The sequence below is a fragment of the Podarcis cretensis genome (genome assembly GCF_951804945.1).
Source record: "Podarcis cretensis genome assembly, chromosome: 8".
Taxonomy (NCBI): Eukaryota; Metazoa; Chordata; class Lepidosauria; order Squamata; family Lacertidae; genus Podarcis; species Podarcis cretensis.
Window position 1 is genome coordinate 85,735,915 of NC_137177.1, and position 25,378 is coordinate 85,761,292.

Here is a 25,378-nt window from a genome sequence, read left to right on the forward strand (position 1 = left end):
TCTGCTGACCAATGTTCCTTCATCCTTAAAAACAATCTATTTAGGAAAGTCAAAAATAGTACCAACCTTGTCCATCATTAACTGGGCAGAGGGCAAAATGTTATCAAGAGCCTCCGTGGAGTTCAGCCAAGGATGGTCCAGGACACCTTCTATTGTCAACCTTTCCTCCGGCTTCACCTTCAGCAGCCTAGGAGTTTAAGGAGTTATAAACATCAATCACAAACCCTTTTCCTTAAAAGATGCACTCCTATCCTGTTCCATTTTTCTAAGTGCGCCTTTAGACTTCATAAAACCCTGAGCAGCTCTTCTCCGATTACCATCTTCATCCTCCTTCACAGAGTGAGCTCAAGTTGTCAATTTGGGAGACAAACACCTACAGAGAGGCGACATCCATTGCGTCCTGGCGTCCTGTGTGTTAAATGGTACTGGCGTCTAACTTCCATCAGCCCCAGCCAGCACGGCCAATGGTCACGGACGGGAGCTGTAGTCCAACAAAACTTGGAAGGCACCAGGCAGGGGAGTGTGGGTTTTCTCATTAAGAAGGTAATAGCGAACCATCTGTTGTTTAAAACTTTTTATGATTTTATTGTTTTCATACTGCTGTAAACCGCTGAGATATATTTTCATGGTTCAACGGCATATAAATATATAAATAAATAAATATATAAATAATCAACCCCTAGAAGTGGCCGAGACACTGATACTGTCCCACACAATACACCACAGGAAAGTGTTCAGTATATTTTAGAGCACATTCTGATTATGCAGGAAAAGAATAGGAAACCTCTCCTGTGGGCCTTGTTAGGACCTTCCCATTTGGCCCACAAGACCATTTCGGCCAAGCCATACCCCACCTGCCCCACGGTAAAAGATACTTGTGGTAGAGACCGATTTATGCCTGGGAGGTAGCCACTATGTGAATGGAAGCCTCCACCTGCTTGTATTAGCTGTGACCCCCCCCCCCCCCGCAACAAGCACTACAGGCTGCATGACTCACCCACCTGGGAGAGTTTTGCACAACCCACTGGTGATGGGACTTACTTGCGCACCATGTCTTTTGCCATTTCAGAGATCTGGCTCCATTCCTCCTCTGGAAATTCAAAGCTCCCTGTCATTATCTTCTTCCGCATGTCCTTGGGAATTGTCCGACTGTGGTGCTTAGAGTAGAAAGGTGGGTAGCCGCACAGCATCACGTAAATGATGACACCCAGGGACCATAAGTCACAGCTCTGGGAGAAGGATAAAAAGGAATCTTAACTCTGTATGGAGCATGACTTGAGAGGGTTGGGATGAAGGAATAAGGGTCCCCCAAGCACCCCCAAGGGACGCGGGTGGCGCTGTGGTCTAAACTAGAGAGCCTAGGGCTTGCCGATCAGAAGGTTGGCGGTTCGAATCCCCGCGACGGGGTGAGCTCCCGTTGCTCGGTCCCTGCTCCTGCCAACCTAGCAGTTCGAAAGCACGTCAAAGTGCTAGTAGATAAATAGGTACCGCTCCAGCGGGAAGGTAAAGTGTTTCCGTGCACTGGTTCGCCAGAAGCGGCTTAGTCATGCTGGCCACATGACCTGGAAGCTGTATGCCGGCTCCCTCGGCCAATAAAGGGAGATGAGCGCCACAACCCCAGAGTCGGCCACAACTGGTCAGGGGTCCCTTTACCTTTAAGCGCCTTCTTTATGTGCCCCTCCATGAGTGGTTGGGAGGCTTGGAGCCTTGTCAGTGGTAGTCCTCTGGTTACACAATGCTCTCTCCAGGAGGCATGCTTAGCACAGTCTTTATCTATTTTTGGAAACCAGGCAAAGGCTTTTCTCTTTACCCGGGCTTTTACCCTTGCTTTGAAGCGATGCACTGTGGTCTCTTTTAGTGGGGTGCAATTAGTAAGCCCCAATTTGTTTAGCTGTATAGCTGTGTTTTTAGACTTGCACCAGATGTTCTTAACTCATTTTAGCACAAGTTGCTTTGAGTGAGAAAAGCAACTTTCAAATATGATTAGTGCTGATAATAGATGTGGCTGTGTAAATATTCCACACTGAAGAAAGAGGCAAACTCTGCACTGGGGAAAGTCAAATGTAAGTCTTGCATTAGGCAAATCAATGCGTACAACAGAGTCCCCCCTTTCTTTTTCTGCACAAATGTCTCTCCTGTACAATGCAAACAGGTGGCAGAAGAGTGTTTGTAATATACACTAGGAAGAGCTTGATGGTGGGAGGAGAAATATAACCGAGGGTGTACATAGTTCCAGGAAACTGACTGGAGGTCACAAAAGAATGCCATGTAATCATGCAGACACACATTTCCACTCCCTCTTCCCTATACACAATTATAGTAATAATAATAAAATTTTATTTCTATCCCGCCCTCCCCAGCCGAAGTCGGGCTCAGAGCGGCTAACAACAGTAAAATAATACAACATTCTAAAATCATTTCAACTGATTTCTGCAGCTGGTGTCTGCAACGTTTAAGTCATTTCCCTAACTTAGAGGGGAAAACATGTGTTTTATAAAGCAACAACAACAAACCACAAAAAAAATGGTGCTTAACACAGCAGAATTCCATACCAGCCACCATCTTCTGTGCCGGGCATAAAATTCCCCATGAATAATTAGGCAAATGGAAAGACAGCTGCTGGGTTTTCCTGAAACACAGCCAAGGACACTTGGGTTGAGAAGCATACCTTATTGTAAGTGTAGGGCGTTGGCGAGGTAGGAATGATACCAGATTTCTCTTTCTGATGCCTTCTCTGTGCCTCTAGTACCTGCGGGGGGTGGAGGGGGAACATGGGCAATCTTTAGACATTAACAGCAAAGAGGAGAGAGAAACATCAAAGACACACCTTTGTGATCAAGAAACATTCACCATAACCAGACTTCAGCACCTGCTGCAAGGACTCGGAGCAGGGAGCAAAACTTGCTGGTTACACTGGCTCATAGATGCGTCTGATGCTGCTTACACAAGGAATTTTTAAAAGCAAGCTTCTCACGTCAGTAGCTGTCAACTGTTCTTGCAATGCTGCTCTCAAAGATCTCAGAACAAATAAAAGTTGTCATTGTTCTGGCATATAAAAGCTGAAGTCCATGAATGGTAAAAAAAAAAAAAAAAAAATGCAAATGTCTGCTTATTTATTTTGCTTGCGTTAGTTATAATGGCAAAGGAGTTATATAACACACCAAAACCCTATTCCCTCGGAACACTGTTCGGCCTCCCTCTTGCCTCCAAAATTTCAACAAGCACTACTGACATATTTTCAGATTTTTACCAACACAGGAGCTAGAAAACTCAAGATTTTATTTATTTATTTTTAATGTGAGACCAAAACTCAGGTTGCCAAAGCTCAAAAGAAATGCCTAAGATTTGTACACTGACACCCGGTCTTGTAGAGGGCCTAGGAACAGAACATCTTGAGTGGCAAAATAGGCTCATATGTGCTGCATATGTAATGTTTTGCATATTGCAACTACTCTGGTCAGGGCTCTCAGCCAGAAAGTTCTCGTGCACTAGCACTCCCTATTGCCCAAGTGCCATTCAGGCTTGTTGGGCCTGGACAGAGAACTACCTGATGGGACTTCTAGAGCATGGGTGCACAACCTTTCAGAATGCAAAGGCTACATACCAGCCATGCAAAAGTCAGATGTTTCTAGACACCCACCCGCCCACAGATTCAGCCTCCGTCCAGGCAAGCAAGAGGCATTATTCAAGGGCATGTTCCTGCCAGGCAGAAGCACACAGAGAGGGTGCAGAACAGGGCTGGTGATGGGTATGGCCAATGGAGAAGTTGTGTGGCACAGGAAGAGTCCTGTGGCCCAGATAGAGAGGTTTAGATTAGGGGGTTTCATTTTCAGCAACCAGGCCCAAGGGACTACCTCTGCAGATTCTTATGGTGCTACCTCTGTTCTGTGCATATTCATGTTCCATTACAACATACAAGCATCAGAGAAATTTGGGAAGGGATGACATTCAGTTCAGGCCAGAGTATAGTCAAACCTCGGTTGTCAAACGTAATCCGGATTCCGGAAGACCATTCAACTTCCAAAACATTCAACAACTGGACGGTCGGGATCCAAAAAATGTTCAAAAACCCGGAGCATTTACTTCTGGGTTTTCGGCATTTGGGATCCGAAATGTACGAGAATGGAGGCATTTGGGAACCAAGGTCTGACGGTACTGGGAAGATCTATGCTACAATTATGATTATTTGTTAAACTTATTAGTCACCTTTTCTACAAAAGCAGCTCAAAGCAACTTCTAAGAATAAGCAAACAAAAACATTAAAACCAGCAAAGGAAAAATATAAAAGATAGGCTTATTTTTAAAAGCAGGATTAAAACATCCCACCCATTCATGGAGACCACAGATAATTAAAAACCAAAGGCCTGGTGGAAATGTTTTTGCCTGGTACCGAAAGGCAAGCCTCTCTTGGGCAAGCATTCCACGAGAGAGAGAGAGAGAGAGCCATGACTGAAAAGGCCCTTTCTCATGTCGCTATCCTGCAGACCTCCTATGGAGGGGACACACAGAGAAGAGTCTCAGATGATGATCACAGGTCCAGGTTAGCTCATATAGGGGCCCTTGTGGTACTAGGATCCTAAGCCACATAAGGCTTTATAAATCAAAAGCAGCACTTTGAATGGGGCCAGGAAATTAACAGTTAGCCAATGCAGTCATGCCAAGATTAGTGTTAAATGCTCAGACCGCCTTGCCCCAGTGAGCAACCTGGCTGCCGAATTCTACGCCAGCAGCAGTTTTCAATCATCTTCAAGGGCAGCCCCACGTATAATGCATTGCAGTAATATAACCTAAAGGTTACCAGAGCACAGACAACAGAGGTTAATTCTATCCATGTCCAGAGAAGAGGTCTAGCTGGGCCACTCTTGGTGGAAGCCATCCTTTACCTGAGGTGCTACGTAATACGGAGTGAACTGCGGTGTCATCAGGTCACCCTGGTCCACCTTCGCAAATCCAAAGTCACACAGCTTCACTGGGGCATCCTAAAGGCAAGCAGCAAGGGACACTTGAGAGACGGGCTCAATCCCAATTTCACACCTTTCCCCTCGCGCACACATTTCACACTCAGCAACCAAAGGTGGACAAAACAGCATGGATTCTGCGAGAGAAATTATGTAAGAACTGGGGGTGAGGGGCAGGGATCACACGGGCGCTGAGGGCTGTGATCCTGAGTGGGAAGAAAGGGGGGTAAAGAAGCTAAGAAGCAAGGAGTTTGCTGGCTGAAAGGGAGAGGACAGAATACCGTATTTTTCGTTCCATAAGACACACTTTTTCCTCCTAAAAAGTAAGGGGAAATGTGAGTGCGTCTTATGGAGCGAATGGCGCTGCGCAAAGAGGGAGAGCTGCGCAGCGCCCCTTCAGTGAAGCGCCTCTCCTGGCTTCTGCCTCTTCGGGCAGGGGGAGCCTTCATCCCGCTGCCCTGAAGAGGCTTGGCGCGGCTATCCCAGAAGCCAGATCCCTCTTGCTGTTCTGGCTTCTGGGATTCAGAATTTTTTTTTTTTCTCGTTTTCCTCCTCCGAAATCTACGTGCGCTTTATGGTCTGGTGCATCTTATAGAGCAAAAAATATGGTAACTAGGGAGTTGGGAAATGGTTAGAATGGAGGGAGGCAGCAAGAGGTCTAGGAAAAGAGGGCCAAGGATACAGAGGGGTAAAGGGGAAACTCATACAGGGCCCAGGGACAGAAAGGGCTGCCGTTGGCTGGAGGGACAGGTAATGTGAGTTTGGGGCAAAATGAGAGTGGCCATTTCACATTCTGATTTGAACTAACCAGCAGCATAGCTGATTTAACAACATCCAAAGTAGCAAATCTCCATCTTACCAAAGAATTATCCTTGAAAAGGAGGTTCTCAGGCTTGAGGTCTCGGTGTGCAATGTTTAAAGAATGACAGTGCTGCAAAGCCAAAGCTATCTGGAAAGAGGGCACAAGGAGTCAAAACACAGTAACCAAAAGGCTCTCATTGACATGATGGCATCTGCACTTAAAAAAAGAAAAGGAGCACAGTAGATACCCTCAGCACCACCACAGAGGGTGTCCCTTAGAATGGCTCAGGAGGTCAAAGGAAAAGCAGTTGGAGATCTGGGATGAAGACACAGAACCACAACTCTTGACTCTGGCTCAGTCTCTGTGCTCTGGGGTTCTGAGATCACAAACCTCCACTAGATCACCGCCACCCATCCTACCCATCTGCACATACTGGAAGACTATGCATACATGTGGGGAATAAAGACAGATCCTGAAAGCACACTGCTAAGGGCAGGTGGAGCATTTCTTCAAAAGGGTTGTCTGAGATCTGGCAAAACAAACTGCTGAGCAAACGGCAAAGAGGCTGGAGTGGGGAGAGGGCACACATCCAGCAAACAGCTGTTTCTGCCTTGGCAGGCTGCTTCTATCAGTCAAGCCATCCATCCCAGCTTGAGGCAAGAAGCGTCTACACAGCAAAAGGTTCCTTCTGTTTTTACAACACAGATTCTCATGGTTTGAGGCAAGCGAATTCCGTCAGGGAGGGTGCAAGTAGGAAATCAAAGCAGGGTATGCAAAACCAGGCTTAAGGCGGCCTGCTGCCTGGGCCCTTGGGGAATGTTTTCAACTCCTGCTTTCACCTCTCTGGGTGTTTAAGCTGGATGAAGTGCAGCAAGCATTTCCTAATCTTCTCAGCAGACCTGAGCAGGGACCTCTTCGCTTTCCTGCAGAGCCACAATGGGGGAGAGGAGGGAACACCACAAAAGCCCACCTTGTGACAGTTGGAAAAGTTGTGCTTGAAATTGCCTTGCCTTGACCCAGGGTCAACCGGAAACATTAAGAGAAAGACACACACACCCATCCCAGCTTGTTGCTAATTGCTTTCAGTTTCCAAGACTAAAGTGTTAATCCGACTTATTAAAAAACATTTTCAATAGTACAATTGTATCTCAACAGTGGCCCTTCATTTGCTGTTAACAGTCCAACTGAATCTCTGAAGTTATTAAGTGATTAGGTTCTGCTCAACCCTGATGCAAGATTTAAACGATGAAGGCAGGTGACAGAAGATTTACTGCCTTGTTTGCAACTTGCTATGGGGCCAATCACCAGCTCCAGCCACTGCTGACCACGCAGCAGCCACAGCAAACCACAAGTCTACTATGAAACACAATGACTGTTTTTGAATGGCAGGCCGCCTAGAACCAGAGCAAGATTAAGGGCACCATTCAAAAGGTGCAAGTTGAAAGCAAAGATCATTCCACCTACGTTCAGTGCTAACAGTTTTAATTTTGTTAAGGGCATATTTTGAAATGAAAAAGAATAAAAACCAAAAGGTGGCCAATTTGTTTCGCAGAAAATGTTAGGCTAAAATGCACAATTAGCTCCAAGAAATAGAAAATTATGTAAATATTTTTATTAATATAGCAGGTAGCAGGCCAGTGGGCACACTATTCTCCACGGCATTCTTTTCTGAAAATTGAGGCTGCCGATGGTAAATGAATGGAGTGAGACTTGGAAAAGCTGTATATATGGGCTCTGGAATGGGAATTACTAGAAATTTTAAAAGTTGACACAAAAACCATCATTTATACTTCTCTGTCCACTCACAACCAACCTTGGATAAAACCAGGCACTCTTGAGCTAACACCCCACACTTCTCAGGATAGGCAAGGAACAATTCAGACAAAGTCAAGCATTTTTAACTTCCACAGATTCTAACTGGAAATATGATGAAAGTTAAAAAAGGTAAAGGTAAAGGACCCCTAACAATTAAGTCCAGTCGCGAACGACTCTGGGGTTGCGTACTCATCTCGCTCTATAGGCCGAGGGAGCCGGCATACAGCTTCCGGGTCATGTGGCCAGCATGACTAAGCTGCTTCTGGCAAAACCAGAACAGCACACGGAAACGCCGTTTACCTTCCCGCTGGAGCAGTACCTATTTATCTAATTGCACTTTGATGCGCTTTCGAACTGCTAGGTGGGCAGGAGCTGGGTCCAAACAACAGGAGTTCACCCTGCCACAGGGATTCGAACCGCCGACCTTCTGATCAGCAAGCCCAAGGCTCAGTAGTTTACACTACAGCACCATCTGCGTCCCCATAATTAAAGTTATCTCCCACTAAATCAACAGGACGTAACACATAAGAAATCATAGGATCATAGAGTTAGAAGGAACCACGAGTCATCTAGTCCAACCGCCTGCAATGCAGAAATCTTTTCCCCAAATGCTTAAATCCAGCGGGATTAATATTCTAACTACATATATTTAACCTTGTGATTCTGAAAATAAAACATCATTTCAAAACAGTATTTTAAAAGTAGTTGTCAACCTGCCAAAATGGATGGAACTAGATGGAAATATAAATGTTATAGCATTCACAACCATCCCTTTGGGGCATCTACCAGCGAGACTCTTTAGTGAGTCTCCATCACATGCAAGTTGGAGGCGAATTTAATGATGCCTTTTACCAGATCCACAATGAACAGAACTCTGCTCAAGCAGGATTATTTTAAACAAAAAGCAAAAAACCTTCGCGGATCTTAGAATTTAATGTTTCTCCAATAAGTTACTTTTCTGGAAAGAACTCTCCCTGAAGAAATTATCCTGTGTTAGATCAGAACAAAGCACTGCAATTACATTGCGATGAAATAGTCGCAGCAGAAAACACACAGAAAGAACAAAAGGTGGATTCACAGGTAACACTTCATTAGAACAAGAGACAAGGCACCTAGAGACCTCCCACCACCCCCAAAAACGGTAGAGAGAAGAGGTCACCCTGTCACCAAGGCATATAACCATATTCCTTAAAAAAAGACCAGCAACACAAATCATGACAAGAGATAGGAACAAGCAACCACATCAAACATGAATACAAAAAATACATGTTCGTTCCCAGAAGGGAAACTGATTTATTCAGCTTTGTGCTACAGTATTTCTCAGCCTGCTATTCCTTGAGGACCAGACTACAGTCGTACCTTGGTTTTCGAACAGCTTAGTTCTCTAACGTTTTGGCTCCCAAACACCACAAACCCAGAAATGACTGTTCCGGAAGCCGTGCTTTGGTTTCCTAACGTTTTGGAAGTTGAACAAACTTCTGGAACAGATTCTGTTCGACTTCCAAGGTATGACTGTACTAAGAAGGGGCTGTCTCCCCTTCTTAGTGATACTTCACAGGACCCAGAAACAGCTAGTCCTTCCACTGCTCAGAGACTGCCCACATCTCACAAAGGTCCAGGGGTTTGAGTTTCAAGACTTGCTCTCACATCTGCTGGACTGTGACCAAACTGCACATTGGCCTATTCACTAGGGTAGGGCCTACATGGATCTCCAGAGTGTGAAGAACTGGAAGAGACTCAACTGACCCAAGACGATGCTTCTGCCTTGAATTAGGGGACCCTGTGCTGATGACACACTTCGTCACTCTTTCTTCAAAGGCTTTGTAGTGGCTGTGATGGCAGGGAATTCATAGCTATGTCAAGTTTACCCTGAGTAAAGGGCCCACGGACAAGAATTTCATTAATATCTAACCCTATCCCTGTGATTTTTCTTCTTTATTTAATGCATTTGCATAGACTAGAAATCCACAAAATTGCATGCTGCAAGAGAATACATTCAAAGTTTCTTGGAGCTCAAAGCATCTGCCAGCAAAATAAGCTGCTTCCTCCATCCTTGGACAAGTCATTGTTCAGGCCTTGCTGCCTTCCCATCAGCCTTTGCTGGAAGCAGGTGATATGCCCAACCTGACACTGCAAAATCACCTCCCATCCACCCAAAGGAGGCAGCCCACTCAGTCTTTACACGAGAAACTGGTGTCGGGCAGACCTCCTCTTCAGAGGCAGGTTTGGATGGGCTCTGTTAAGGGAAAATAATTCTTGTCCTCATACACCCTTAAAAAAAAACTTTGGGAGTCCTCCAGTTTTAACTCAAAAAAGAGAAAGGCTGTCCAGGAGATCATAACAAAGCAGGCAATCTTCTGATTAGATCAGAGGGTTGTTTTCTTAAAAAGCTTGCCGCTTGCCCTCCCAGTAAAATTGTCAGTTATTTTATGGGCTGTTTCTTCCCATGCTTTTCGCTTAGACAAGGGCGGGGTGGGTGTTGGGGGTGGGTGGGGTTAAGTTAAGAACTTGCCTGCTTTGTTACTTGGCTTGCTTGCTTCTCAGTAAAGTGCCGATGTTGGCTGATTCTGTGAAACAGTTCGCCCCCTTCCATCATCTCCATTACAATTAGGAGCCGAGCCCTGTTTTAAAAGTATTCCAGTTCGTTATATGAAAAAAAAAAGTCAAAACGTTAATAAAAACTAGAGCTAACACCCCACACTTCAAACCAAGGCGGGGTTTGAAAAAACTGGGCTCTACTGCCCAGTTCAATATTAAAGAGAAGGAGATCAGTTTAGGATTCGGGAATTCCAGGGAATCTGTTCTTCTGGGGCATCATTGAAAGAGAAAACTCCCGGAGAGTGGGGAGCAAACACGTCGTGGGCAAGAACTTTTCTCCAAAGGAATGTGCACATTAATGCTACCATTTGCCAGCTGTTTGTGCAAGCTTGTGGCAAGTGACAAGTCAAGACAGCTCTAGCTCCTGTTTTCTTCTGTGAGGCTTGAGCAGGAGAATCTCCTGGCAGATCCTGCCCTGTGATCTTTTGCTGTTCTGCCAGCCTTAATGGCACCCAAGATGCATCTGAGATGCTTTGCCTTACCTCACAAGAGCACTAGCTTTTTTAAAAGAAAGAGGAAAGCCCATCGGCTATCTCAAAAAAGGGCCGCTATCTATGCTGCACACACCCCAGTGTCCTGAACGCTGGGAACCAAATGGCTAAGAAGTGAGACCAGCTGGAAGAAAGAAAAATGTTGACATATTCTGAACAATACGTTTGTCACAATGGAAAGGAAGGCACGCTACTATGAAAGGGGTGGGGGGGGGGACACGAGACATATGGCAGTTGCAGTTTGCTTAGGATAAAAGGCGGTTTTTAAATTCCAGACAGAATTCCACACCGTCAAAGCCTGATTGTAGAAAGGATGCAGTCAGAAATCAAACCACCTTGCCAGAGTCTTACCTTGGACTTGACTCATGAGGGAACTGCACACTGTTCGCATAAACTTCAATGATCTGGACAATATTGGGATGTGTCGCGCACATCATGTGCAGCCGGACCTGATGGAGAAGAGAAGACAAGTTAAAATGCAGCCGTTCTCATCTGCCTTAGCAACTGTCTCTTTGCTTCTCCCCCACCCCATTTTTATACCCCTCTGCCTGCGGGCAGAATTAAGGTCAGCTTGAGGAGCACTGCCCCTCCTGAAGTTCTTACCTCTAATTCTTAAGCATATGAGAATCAACTTAGTTTAGCAATGAGGGAAGCACATCAGCCACATGCTCAGTTCTTTTTCCAGTTTATACTGGCTGCCTGGCATGTTCTTGATCAGCCTTCCCCAACCTGCTGCCCTCCAGATGTTTTGGAGAAGAGCTCCCATCCTGGCTGGGACTGAAGGGAGTTATACTCCATAACATCAGGAGGGAAGCAGGCTGGGGAAAGGCTGTCCTTGCATGCGCGCCAGTATTTTTAAAGCCAAGATAAGCCCATGCTTAGCCTGAGCCTTGGGGTGTAGGGTAGAATCAGGCAAGAGGCAAAGGAGCACGATTGTGCAGAGGAACAACAAGGCAATCAAGGCTGGTTGGCGGAATGCGAGACACACGTGGGTGCTGGCTGGCTAAGTCTGCAGAAGACGTCAGGCAGGCAAAAACAAGGAGGATTACAAACAGGCAAGCAAAGTAGATACAGCAAAGCAATGTTTGCCAAGAGGTCCATCTGCTCTGGGAAGAATGTGGAGCAGCCTGCTAAGCAGCCTTCCCTGCTTCCTTCTGGTGATGTGCTCAAAAGCTGGGCTCAAGGAAGCTGATCCCAACTGCAGGGCTTTCAAGGGTCAACAGGGCAAGGTTGAATAACTTTCTTGACGCAGCAGAGTTAGTGAAGGGGAATTGAAGAAATAAAGAAATGCCTCTGAGTAACTCACCACGAGCACCCATGTGTGGGTTCGTCAGAAAGCTGGGACTACCTCCAAAATTTCACCCACGAGTAACAGTTTATGGGGGAAACCATGAGACAGGAGCAGCCCCGACCCCGTAATCTGGATATCATTGCCTGCTCCACTTCCAGATCTGAGTGGGGGGGGGGGTTTGATTTTCAGCCTAGCCCAGCCAGAACCATCACTAACATCAGTACAGGTGGAGAGCAATTTCATCAAGCTTCTGTGTGGAATCTTACTGCCATTAAGGCAGAACCAGAGCAAACCTCAGGTGTGAAGTGAGGGATTCTAGGGCATAAGGCACACATGCGCACCACAATTTAAAGAAGACTTGGAAACCAAGTCTTATGATGAACGGTTCAGAGAGCTGGGTATGCTTAGCCTAGAAAAGAACAGACTGAGAGGAGATATGATAACCATCTTCAAATATCTAAAGGGCTGTCACATGGAAGATGGAGCAAGCTTGTCCCTTGCCAAAGACACCAACAGATAAAAATGTCTACAAATTGTGCCCAGCATCACCAAGGAAATGAAATGCCTGATCTCCCAAAGGATAATAGTTATATTTAATAAAAAAAAATTGATGCATTATGCTTTATTTTACATTGTAAGCCATGCTGGTTTTATTTGACATGGAAAATAGACAGAAAATTATTAGACAATTAGGAAATCACAGTGGCTCTAAATAAAACAGCAACCACCCACATATATTTAATGGGGTGTGTTAAGGAGTGCTTCTTACTGCTATAAATTGTTTTAGGATAACTGAGTGGGCAGGGGAAGAACACACAAGTGGAGCAACAGATCTATAGAACATTTTTCAAGAAGAGTGGACTATACCTCATTTCTAGCTTTAGGGCGATCGAGAAGGATCTTCAGTGCAAACCGTTCTTGAGACGATTTTTTCATGCAGACTCTGTCCAGATAGCAGCAAAATCATTTGGTTAGTGGGGAAGCTATAAAGAAGCTACCAACATATGAATGAATTCCTCATTTGAAGACAGAGTCTAAATCCTTCCCAATCTAGACTCCTGCATTATTCCCACATTAATGTTTGGAGATAGAATGTTGGGAAACATCCCTTGAACAGGGCACAACATCCTGCCTGGAAGCCACGGCATCTCCCCACACCTGATGAACATAGGAAAAGCCATTTGATTGGTCAGAACCCAAATATAACCCCTGCCTGATCCATGGTTCCTAAAATAAAAAAGAGCTACTGGGGCCACAGCTAGCTTATTTAAGTAGCTGGATTAAAAAGTGGTTTATGCTCCTATGCATGAGCACAAAAGCAGTCCAAAACAATTTGGAGGTGTGTGTGACCATGTCTGAAAGTCACATTTTGCTGTGATTAAACACATATGAGAATGGCATTTTAGTGCATTTATTTTAAAAAAGAAAAAACCATTGTAAAGGAGTCCTGTGAACTGCTGGAGTTACGTATGTGCAAATTGAGGGTGGGAACCTTATGCAATAGTCGGACAGAAGCCTAATAAATAAAAGCATTAAAGATGTGTTACACAAACCGAGTAAGAAATGAGCGAAGGAATATCCATTTCTCCTCACAGCATAATTAAAGCATTCAGTATTTCATTATTATCCTGAGAGTTTAATCACAGCAATAAAATGCATCTTCTTACCTTACTGGACCACTGATACCAGCTCCCAGCTTCTGAGTCCAGTTTATATGATATTCTTCTAAAATAGAAGTTTCCTGTTTTAAAAAGGAAAAGAAGAAACATGGAACTGAAGCATCATCTTTGGAGAGCCCTATGTGATGCCAACTGCAAATCCTATATAGTGTAATATAGTACTGTATAGCATTGTAATTATATAAATAGCATATCCACAAATCTACAATACCAATTTGTTCTGTTCAGTTGATATGCTGGATCTTATTTAGCTGTAACTCTAGCATTTTGCTGTTTATGAGACATTTACAATAAATTTGGATATATAATAATAAATTGGGAAGGGGGAGGCAGCAGGAGAGAGGAGCAGCAACACAGGCAGGCAGCATTATGTCATTTTGGTGCCAAGTGATGACCTTTGTCATGGACTGGTTGGATGCAGAGGAGTGGAAGGAAGACCCAGCTGGGGAACAAAGCGCCCAGGGATTGGGGGTGGGACAAGAAGTGGCCAGAGGGAGAAGTCTGGGAAGAAGAGGTGCCGGAAGCCAAAGAGGCAACTGGGAGAGTCTAGTTACAGTTGGTAGCCGTGTTGGTCTGCCGCAGTCAAAACAAAATTTAAAAAATCCTTCCAGTAGCACCTTAGAGACCAACTAAGTTTGTTATTGGTATGAGCTTTTGTGTGCATGCACACTTCTTCAGATACCAAGAGTCTGTGACAGAAAGAAGTCCAGAATCAGAGGCGTAAGCTGCAGCAGACGAGTGGGAGAAGGGAGGCCAAGATGAGTCAGGCTGGTGAAGTGTCTCCCCCTACTGCTGCAATAGATCTCCTCCTCCCTAAACCAGAAAAGGGCTGAAATGGGCGGAGCAGCAACAGGCTTCATGGATGCGCAGTTTCCGACTGCGTGGAAAAAGCCCTGGAGAGGAGACTTAAGATGGCTATGGGGAAGCAGGGGCTTCCAGTCTTGACAACGGATTCATGGGGTGAGACCTACTGGGGATGAACTGCTGTGCTCATTAGACCTGACATCAGCTAAGTTTGCGCATGTTTTTGCTAATAAAGACTTAATTACAACTTTGAATGGTGTGACTTACAGCCAGCTCGCTCTTTGGCACCTTTATACACTCACAGGCATTTTAGAATCTCTGGCATTTAGATCCTGATCTTCTGTTTCAGTTAGATGTCAATGCTATTGTAGACCCCTTGGTCTTGAATGACTTCTTTACACTTGTATTTATATTTTCTATTTCTAAAGCCATCCAACTACAATAGGTATTGGGGAAATTTCACCCTCCAGATGTTGCTGAACTACAAGTCCTATCAACCGTGGCAATTGGCAATGCTTACTGAGGCTGATGGGAGTTGCAGTTCAGCAACATCTGGAGGGGCAAAGGTTCACCACACCTGGGTCTATAAAGAGAGGTACAAATTTAATGTATGTGTACAGCAACACCCACACATTCTTCCCTCAATAAACCTCAATAAACATTTCCTTCCTGCTCCTCTACAGCAGTGATGGCCAAACTTGGCCCTCCAGCTGTTTTGGGACTACAGTTCCCATCATCCCTGACCACTGGTCCTGTTAGCTAGGGATGATCCGAGTTGTAGTCCCAAAACAGCTGGAGGGCCAAGTTTGGCCATCCCTGCTCTACAGTCTCCCTTGTGCAGGCATACATGTGTATGTTATCGCAAGCATCTTGGGGCAGAGACTTCTCTTCCCATTGAACCCTGAATACTTAATTAAATATGTTGAACCCAAATAATCAAACATTTTCCTATTTGCCCTGCCTCCTCCCTCTGCTGTCTCACCAATATCCAATTTTAGTCCGTAAGCACCCTGAGGCAGAGACCTGTCGTCTTATATTGATGGAAATATATCATGCATATAATAAATAGTTAAGAACACTGCCACGTTAAAGTTTGTGTGGCCACACAAACTACAGCGCACTGCAAACTACAGTGCAATGACAAATTGGGCCCTCAGAGCTGCTGGGCCATCACAGCAGTTTCAAATGGTGAGAAGGAGGGAACAAGAGGTGAAGCAAACAAGTGGCCGGGTGGCCTGGTAGGTGGCCCAGACCTACAAGCACAGTGGTAAGTGGGGTTGGCAAGTGAAGTGAGCTGGGCCACAGACCCTAGTAAATTTATAAAATCAATAATAAGAATCATTGTTTGGGAATGCTGTGTATGTGAATGGAGCTACAATACTAACACCATAGTAACAAATAAATGTTCTTTCATTTTCTGATAAGTGCTGTGAATATATAAATGGCTCTACACTACTACTACTACTGCTATTAGTTCAGTGATAGAGTATGCAAAAAATCCTGGGTTCAATCCCTAGGATCTCAGATAGGGCTGAGAAAGACTCCTATCTGAGATCCTGGAGCACCACTGTCAGCTAGATGGACCAGTGGTCTGATACGGTATAAGGCAGCTTCCTTGGCCTGAATTAATCCTCATATTCCTAACAGAGAACAAAACTTGTAAGCATTGGAACACATTTCTGATTAATAATTCACTATTCTGAGTCACTGTACTCCACAAGCCCAGACCTGTGGGACATGTGACTTATTGGCCATGAATCATGGCAAGGGGGAGACCAACCTGACCCCAACCATTCTCCAGTGAAGTAGCAGCTGCTTCAACACTTGCTTTCTTCTTTCCTCTGTACCCTTCTTTCATTTTTGCATTGTGTCCACTAAGATTGTAAGCCAGTGAGCAGTGACTGTCTCATATTTGTAAGCATAAGTATAGTGATTAGAAAACTCTAGCTGCTTTGTGGGTATTATATAAGAATAATGGGTGCCCTGTCAAATGAAGTGAGACCCTTGGAGTCCATTCTAAGTTTACAATTCTACAGTTCTAAGTAACCATCAAGAAGAGGCACCCTGGCTGTGGAACAAATTTCCCAGGAAAGCTAGTCTGAGAAAAGACCATAATTTCAGCACCGACGGAAAAGCATCCAGTTCGCACAGGCCTTTAAAATAAAGTACAACATGTGGCCCTCCGTTTTTAAATCCATTTAACTTTGCAGCTGCAGAGTTTTGTTTTTGTTGTATCTGTGTCCATTTTTGATGCCTATTTGTGTTTAAGCTTGGCTATTATAAGCCACCCAGGGAAATTTATGTCACAGAGCAACCTACAAATGCCATTAAGTCAGTCTTCCCCCAGTGTATAGTCTCCAGGTGTAGTTGAGACTACAGCTCCCATCATTCCTGACCACTGCTGCCCTGGGTTTATGAGAGCCCAACATCATCTGGTTAGAAGGGAAGGTTGCCATATGGGAGATGATCTATAATGAAATGAAAAAGGTATTTAAATATACCTTCCTGAAGAAACCAGAGGCCTTTCTCCTGGGCATGGTCGGCCAATTGGTGTCAAAGAAGGATAGAACTTTCTTTATGTATGCTACAGCAGCAGCAAGAATACTCATCGCAAAGTATTGGAAGACACAAGCTCTACCCACCCTGGAAGAATGGCAGATGAAAGTAATGGACTATATGGAATTGGCGGAAATGACTGGCAGAATCCGAGACCAGGGAGAAGAGTTGGTGGAAGAAGACTGGAAGAAGTTTAAAGATTATTTACAGAAACACTGTAAAATTATTGAATGTTAATGATGTTGGAATGAAATGAAGTGGTTTTAGCAATAAGGCAAGATAGGAATAAGTAAAATTGGACTGAAGTTATAATACATGAAGATAAAGAATTAAGAGTAAACAAAGAGGGTATGGATTTGCTGAACCAACTATTAACTGGAATACAAAAAAGGGAGGTGTGAGGAAGTCATGAAAATAAGTAAATGAGTAATAAGATATCAGAAAGAGGGATTTTTTTTTCTCTTTTCTCTTTTTACGTTAAATTTTGGTTATTGTATTTTCTTTGTGTGTTTTTTGTTTACTGTTTATTGCTTTGTAACCCTTTTTTTTGTTAAAAACTTAATAAATATTATATATATTTTTTTAAAAAAAGGGAAGGTTGCCATAAATAAATAAAAAATATAAGAGATGCACGATTGCCAAGGTCCAGGATAAGAAAGAGCCTGCTGAATCAAGGCACAAGGAGCCCATCTAGTTCAGCATCTTGTTCCCATAGCAGCCAAACAGATGCCTATTGTGGGAAACCCATAAGCAGGACCGCAGCACAAGAGAACTCTCCCCTCCTGTGGTTCCCAGCAACTGTTAATCCTAAGCATTTACTGCCTCTGAGTGTGGAGGCAGAGAATAGTAGCCATCGATAGCCTAATAATAATAATAATTTATTATTTATACCCCGCCCATCTGGCTGGGTTATCCGCCACGGCTCCTCGTGGCAGCCAAGCGCTGCATGGACCAACACTTTCTCGTATCTGTTTTGAATCTCCCAAGAGGCCGGGGTGGGGTGGGGTTCCGCCCCGCGGCGAAGGCCCTGCCGCCGTCCGAACTCTGCCCACGCTCAGAGGCACCGCGCCCTGAACGTTAAACCCAGGCTTCAAGTAGAACAATTGCTGCTCGAATGCTGTTGCAGCAGTCGAGGAACTTCAGTAATAGCTGCTAGGTAGATAGAAGAAATTAGATTTATTGAGAATAAGTTTAATTATGGGGAAAAAATGTGTATTGGCAGTAAGTAACATGAATTTGGGACGCAGGTGGCGCTGTGGGTTAAAGCCTCAGCGCCTAGGACTTGCCAATCGAAAGGTCGGCGGTTCGAATCCCTGCGGCGGGGTCCGCTCCCGCTGCTCGGTCCCAGCGCCTGCCAACCTAGCAGTTCGAAAGCACCTCCGGGTGCAAGTAGATAAATAGGGACCGCTTACCAGCGGGAAGGTAAACGGCGTTTCCGTGTGTGGCTCTGGCTCTCCAGAGCAGCGATGTCACGCTGGCCACGTGACCCGGAAGTGTCTCCGGACAGCGCTGGCCCCTGGCCTCTTAAGTGAGATGGGCGCACAACCCCAGAGTCTGTCAAGACTGGCCCGTACGGGCAGGGGTACCTTTACCTTTAACCTGAATTTGAAATATGGAATAGACGGGAAGTTGGGTCTTTAGTGTTAAGACCAATAGATGTTTTATTGTTTGCCAAGAAAATTACGTGGCTATGGTTATTTTTGTAATTTGGGTGTAATTTGGTATTTGTGGTTTTTTTGTGTGTTTTTTTTTTCCTTGTTGTATAAATAAGTAAATTATAAAAAAAAGAACAATTAAGCGGCCTCCTCCTCCTCCCTGCCCACCCCTCGGCGCGCCGTCCACGAAGGCCGCCCCGCAGGCCCCGCTACCTTGATCATCTTGTCCGCCTCCGGCTCCTCCGACATCCTCCGCCGCCGCTTCAGGCCCGGCGAGGGGAGCCTGTGGGGGGGAAGGAGGGGGAGCGGGGCCGGGCTAGGCGGGGGGCCGCCCCTCCAAGTCGGTGTCGTCGCTGTCGTTGCTGTCGCCGCCCGCGCCGCTGCCGCCGGCGCTGCTGCTGCTGCTGCCGCCTCCGCCACCGCCTCCTCCGCCGGGCTGCCGCCTCATCCCCACCCAGCCAGGGAAGGAAAGCGAAGAGGGCGCGAGAGGCCTTTCCTCACGGGCCGGGAGGCTGAGGGGAATGAGGGGGTGGAGGAAATTATTATTGCCGCCGCCGCCGCCGCCGCCTTCTCCTCAGCTTTTCCTAATCCGGGCTCCGCCTCAGGCGCCGAGGCTCGACTCCGGCTAAGGAGCCGCCAGCCATTGCCACAGCTTCGCCCCCGCCGAGGGCAGCCGCGCCTGATCTGCCGAGCAACTCCAGCGGGGTCGCGTTCGGAGCCGGGGCCTGCCTTAGCTCCCTCTCTCTCCCGCCGTCTCGCTCCGCGCGAGCAGCGGTCCCAAATAGGCCTCTTTCGCGGCGGGGGGGGACTTATCAGGCGAGTGAAATAGGCAGCGTCAAGCATCACGAGCGACGCGACGCCGTAGGTGAAAGGCCCTTCCGCCTTTCTTCACAGATGTTTTTAAGGGTGTGTGGGTTTTTTTTTAATTATTGCCCGGGGACCTTCCTCTCTTTCGCGTCGCTTTTTAATGGCGCTTCGGCGCGGGGTTACCTGAGGGTAGGAATAAAAGCGGGGAGGGAATTGGATGCCGGCAGAGGGGAGGGGTTTTCCTTGGCACGACGTCGCTCCGCCCCCTTTCGAACACGCCCCTTTGTGGGGCGGTTTGGGTCACTCGCCACTTTTCGAGGCGAAGTCTCGCGATGTTTGGCGATCGTCAAGCTCCCGGAGAGAAGCGAAGAAAGAAGGAAGCGAGGCTGGTGGCCATTTTGGCTGCGGAGCTCTAACCGTAGTTAAAACCTATGTAAAATAATCAAATGTAACCCCGCTATTCTTAACCATGTTAAGCACACGCACCCCCAATGACATAATAAAAACGTTGTTTTTGAGCACGTCTTTACACGAACATAACCGTGTATCATTTCCTTTCACACGTTTGTGCCTGTGAATTACAGCATTTTAACTGCCCCTGTATCAGCCAATAGGTACCAAATAAAAAATGGTTTTGTCCTCAGTAAAGGGTGGAGGAGATAAGAAATGCCAGTGTTTGCCCTCTGGATTTTTTTTCCAGGCTGCTTTGAGGCACGTTTGGCTTCCACAAACGTGGGGGGAGACTTCTGGTGCCAATTTTAAGGGAGAAAATTTAAAAGCCCAATGGGCTGTGGTAGGCTCCTAGGTACCAACTTTCAGGTCTCTAACGTCATCTGTTTATTTAAGCATATTACCAAACTACCTGGTGGTGCATTCAACATACATAAGCAGCAAAAGTACTTTTAATTTTGATACCCTCTCAGGAAATGAGGCCAAAATTCTCTGCGCATACAAAAAAAGGATCAAGGATTTCCTTGCAAAACTGTGTTCCGCATCTTTACCTGCATATAAAATACAAATAGGACTGGCACCCAAATGCTATAGTGTGCAGTGCTCCTGTTGAGCCAGCCATGACCTTTACGGCAATATGCCATTTTATTCCCCTCCCAGATTCTGTTACTTCTTCTCCCAGTTCAGCATCATGTAGCCAGTCATACTTTTTGCTCTGTCCCCATTTGGCCAAGCTGTTTGTTGTCCCTGTTATGCACTGAAGTTCTCACCCTGGGCCAGCAAGGAGATACTGTAGATAGTTTTCACTCAGGTCCACATATGCAAATAAGGGATTGAAAGTGACGTTCAGTGATTGGATAGTTACAGAAAATGGTTACTGTTGCGTTCTAGTGGAGCTCTATATAAGCAGGCTGGCTGAACCCTTCAGTTCAGTTCAGTTCTGTTCTGGCCTGTGAATAAACAAGAGCTGTTTGAGGAATCGCTGTGTTGTCTGATATGTTCACCCACAACTTAACAGTCCCTATGGTTCACTTCCTGAAAATATTTATTTCCCCCCGTACTTCTGCAAACCTTGATGATGCCCCAACCCTGATGCTAGCTCCTTTTTGTAGGTGATGGGGTTTTAGATATGCAAGTTTAAGCAGCTAGAGAATGAGTTCAAGGATAGCATCTTTTGCCATAGCTAAAGGCAGAAGTGCCCAAGGTAAAATGTATGTGACTGTTACCCTTGGACATTAGGCTACATTCCAGCCAAGCATGTCAGTGGTTTCTTTTCTCTCTCTCCCACCTCCTCCATCCATACAAGGAAGCAAAAGGGATCGGCGCATCAGGAAAGGACACATCCAGCCACACAAAAGCACTCAAGGAGGCTAATGGGAGTCCTGAGGGCCATGTAGAGAGGCTGGGAGGGCCACATTCAGTCCCTGTGCCTGATGTTCCTCACCTCGATATAAAGGATATGAAACATGCTGCCACATAATGTGGCAACACAGATTATTTTGCTCCGTGAATTTGTTTAATCGGTGGCTATATGAAACCTTGCCTTGCTGGCTTGCCTGGCTTCCGGACTTCCAGGAAGCCATAGGACCGTCAATGATGGTTCTTGAAGTCTTGTGTGCAGAAGCCAACTCCTCTTGCTGCTAACTTACACACTCACTTTAATAATGTCCCTCTCAGCCAATTGCATTCTGTATGGGAAAAACTGTCAGTCACCATATTGTCTACACAACAATCTCCCTACTTTCAAAGCGTTCAGAGTATTAAAATTAAGGTTCCTTAGTTGCAGATGACTTGCAGCAGGTAATATAATATATCCTGTTATGTACTGAAGTTCTCACCCTGGGCCAGCAGGGGGATACTGTAGATAGTTATGCAAATGAAGGATCGAAAGTGACGTTCAGTGATTGGATAGTTTTAGAAAGTTGTTACAGTAACGTACTGGAGCTCTATATAAGCAGGCTGACTGAGCCCTTCAGTTCAGTTCTGTTCTGGCCTCTGAATAAACAAGAGCTGTTTGAAGAATCGCTGTGTCATCTGATATGTTCACCCGCAACTTAACATAGCCTATATCCATGGACAGTTGACAAGGGATGCTCTGTGACCATCCATTTTTCCCTGCGATAGCCTGGTGGCTTATACCCAGTGGGTTTTTTTTCTGGGGGTACGCATATCCCTAAACATTTTGTGAATCTTTGTACTTTTGTCCATTTACTGTATTTATTTTCCCCGATTTGAACTATAAAATGGTGATTTTATTGAGTCAAAATGAGAGTACCCCTAAACATTTTTAAATAAAAAAAATCACTGCTTATACCTTATAACAAAGCTGGGTTTTCAAATATTCTAAGTAGCAAACCTATGACAACCCAAAATAAACTAAATCCTGAAGAAAGTGGCTGCTGAGGGAGCATGGAATTTGAACCCTATGTTTTTCACTTGAATAGTGAAGAACTCTAAGGCTGCATTCACACCAGGCATTGAAAGTACAGTGGTGCCCCGCAAGACGAATGCCTCGCAAGATGACAAACTCGCTAGACGAAAGAGTTTTCTGGTTTTTGAGTCGTTCCGCAAGACGAATTTCCCTATGGGCTTGCTTCGCAAGACGAAACGTCTTGCGAGTTCTTGCGAGTTTGTTTCCTTTATCTTAAAGCCGCTAAGCCGCTAATAGCCGCTAAGCCGCTAATAGCCGTGCTTCGCAAGACGAAAAAACCGCAAGACGAAGAGACTCGCGGAACGGATTAATTTCGTCTTGCGAGGCACCACTGTACTATGATACCACCTTAAACTTATGGTTTCCCCCAAAGAATCCTGGGAGTTGCCTTTTTTAAAGGGTGCTGCGAATTGTTAGGGGATCCCCTATCACCCTCTTCATGCAGTTAGAATTCTCAGTGTAGTTTAAACAGGGGACTCTGGGAACTGTAGCTCTCTGGGGGGAATAAGGGTGTCCTAAAACTATCAGCACCCATCACAAACTACAGCTCCCAAAAGACACGACTATTTAAAGTAGTATCATGGTGCTTTAAATGTATGGTGTGAAAGTGGCTCAAAACATTCATCCATCTTTCTTGTTTCCACTGTAATCACTAGAAAAAGTCTTGGCATGTTTGGAATTCAAAAGAAGAAGAAGAAAACCACAAAGGGTGTCCCTTCCTCTATTATACAAATCCTTTTCTCTCTATTTCATCTTACCCCACTTGCACTAATAGAAAAGGGTAACCGTTTTAACCAAAAATGGTCAGCAACTGAACAAATGCATGTCAACTATGAAATTTTCTTTATGTATTTGATATAAGATCAGGAAAAAAAATGACAGCCTGCGCTGGCTTCACAGCATTGATTGTCAAAATAAGCAGACAGTTTTAGAGCTCTCTTATATAAAAGGGTAAGTTTCTGTTTAGGTTACACATGGAGAAAGGACGGAAGTTCTCATTACTTAGGTATTTGCTCCTATAAACAAACCTCAAGATACATTCCAGATTGCCATAAATGGGTACCGTATAATCAGTTTGAAAAACCAGTTTGAGAAATTATTCTTAAAGCTCAAATGGATATCTGTCTCCATTAGTGTAACATTAAGATATAGGGGTGCATGGTACAGAAACAATGTGAAGTAAAATATAAGCAGGTAAGTAAAGATTTTTCTTAAAAATATATGAAATAAACGATCTTAGGTTGCTTGCAGAGGCGAAGGCTTTCTTCATGAAGGAGGTTCCTCTACTTCAATCCTGCTTAAATGCTGCTATCAAGAGGTATGGCAGCTTAGACTGACGGTTTCAGATATACAGCTGGTGTCCTTTAAGAATTCTTCTGTGGAACTTTGATGGTTACCTAGAAAGAATATGGTTCATTAGACTTGGCCAACTTTGCATCTCTCACTCTACAAGACAACCAGTCCCAAGATGACTCCCATGTCAACCCTGTTAATGCAATTCAGTTTCAAACAGTTTAGCAGAAACCTAGGATGCTGTTAGGAGCTTTTGCATGCAGTGCACATGCTCTACCATTGAGCTTCAGCCCTTCCTCAAAACAGGATACAGTCTACATAATATTGTGCTGGATTAATCAAACCCTACAGCTTCCCATTTACAACAGAATTGGCTGGAGGCATCCACTAGCATTGGACAGAACAATACTCAAATTTCACTGCTTTCAAGATGCCTGATCTGCTTGGCTTATTGAAGCAGCACTGTATAAGTCTCCTAATTCATTGCTCAAGCTGTGGAATACTGGGACAACTGCTTCTCACTCCAATGCTTTAAACTAACTCTAAGGTGGGTATCAATTCTTCAAAACTAGAAGAATTCCAGTGCCTTCTTTACATAAGAAATGCTTCCAAGCAGGTACTTAAAAGGTGACTAAATATTTTTGTTATGATCCAAAGGTAGGAATTTTACGATAACCTAGCATACCAAAGCATTAGCTCAATGTTACCCCACAAACAACACTTAAAGATAGTAATGTTTGGAGCCTATTTGTTCAAGATTTACTGCTCTTGTCCTGTCCAGTTGCAATTTTACTTGCAGACAGATGCAGCCACCATTCTGCATCGAAGCCCGGTTTTCTGTTCACAACTAAAAGGTTGCCATCAGCAAAAAATGGTTTATTGAAAACAGGAACACGGTTTAGACGTATTCCCAAGCCATGCTTTGTCATAAGGCCTGAACCAACACCATCTGAACCACCATGACCACCAAACCATAATCTGCTGTGAGGTGTTGAAGGTGGCTTGCCACATAGGTCAGGCAAACAGTGGTTTAGTGTTACGCCTGAACTATGGTTTGGGAATTCCTCTTCCCTTTGAGGATGTCATCAAGGGATTCTCTGGGAATATTGGGAAAGAAGATCAGACAAACCATGGTTTGCAGTCTAAGCCAGAGTTAGTGAAAGACTTGCTTTCATGTTATGTCTACGAAACCAATGTTCAGTGGGCTAAGGAGAGCAACATTTGACAATTCTTTATTCCATTCTGTACAAAGTGAAATACCGTCAATTCTCCCATAAGCAAGACAAGTTTTGTTTACTACTTGGAAAGTCCTTGCCATTCTCTACTGGAAGATGCAAAATAAAAGCTTCAGTTTTCAAAATACTTAAACACCAAACTAGGACGAGAGTTTCAGATCCTCACCGTTTTTACTTCCATGTATGGCGTGAGACCATATTCTCCCCCTTCCCGTCCTTGTCCAGACGCTTTGTACCCACCAAATGGTGTCTGGCTGCCAAACACGTTGTAGCAGTTAATCCTGCAGGAGACATTGGGGGTTAGGAGTTATTTCTGGAGCATTTAGGTAACAGAAGACTACAGTGGTACCTCGGGTTAAGAACTTAATTCGTTCTGGAGGTCCATTCTTAATCTGAAACTGTTCTTAACCTAAGATACCACTTCAACTAATGGGGCCTCCCGCTGCCGCCCCCCCCCCCCCCGTGATTTCTGTTCTCATCCTGAAGCAAAGTTCTTAACCCGAGGTACTATTT

General features: G+C 45.0%; 2 protein-coding genes across 4 annotated transcripts in view; both read right to left on the reverse strand.

The window, feature by feature from the left end:
- The window catches only part of MAPKAPK5 (MAPK activated protein kinase 5), a 32,422-nt gene extending 12,966 nt beyond the window's left edge, over positions 1-19,456 (reverse strand). The window contains exons 1-10 of one of the 3 annotated variants that reach the window (XM_079987524.1): positions 18,863-19,456; positions 13,623-13,696; positions 12,823-12,898; positions 11,016-11,113; positions 10,084-10,196; positions 5,818-5,903; positions 4,884-4,979; positions 2,669-2,749; positions 1,042-1,229; positions 67-187 (exon numbers count right to left, since the gene is read on the reverse strand). In XM_079987524.1, the coding sequence (XP_079843650.1) occupies positions 67-187; positions 1,042-1,229; positions 2,669-2,749; positions 4,884-4,979; positions 5,818-5,903; positions 10,084-10,196; positions 11,016-11,113; positions 12,823-12,898; positions 13,623-13,696; positions 18,863-18,898 (969 nt within the window). In that variant the 5' untranslated portion in view covers positions 18,899-19,456. Of the gene's footprint in view, positions 1-66; positions 188-1,041; positions 1,230-2,668; positions 2,750-4,883; positions 4,980-5,817; positions 5,908-10,083; positions 10,197-11,015; positions 11,114-12,822; positions 12,899-13,622; positions 13,697-18,862 lie in introns of all 3 variants that reach the window. The other 2 variants (XM_079987523.1, XM_079987525.1) reach the window with 2 other exon arrangements.
- Positions 19,457-23,163: 3,707 nt separating this feature from the next.
- ALDH2 (aldehyde dehydrogenase 2 family member) overlaps positions 23,164-25,378 on the reverse strand; it is a 33,180-nt gene continuing 30,965 nt past the window's right edge. Inside the window, exons 12-13 of the mRNA XM_079987518.1 lie at positions 25,032-25,146; positions 23,164-23,734 (exon numbers count right to left, since the gene is read on the reverse strand). Coding sequence (XP_079843644.1) covers positions 23,702-23,734; positions 25,032-25,146 — 148 coding nt within the window. The 3' untranslated portion in view covers positions 23,164-23,701. The remainder of the gene's footprint in view (positions 23,735-25,031; positions 25,147-25,378) is intronic.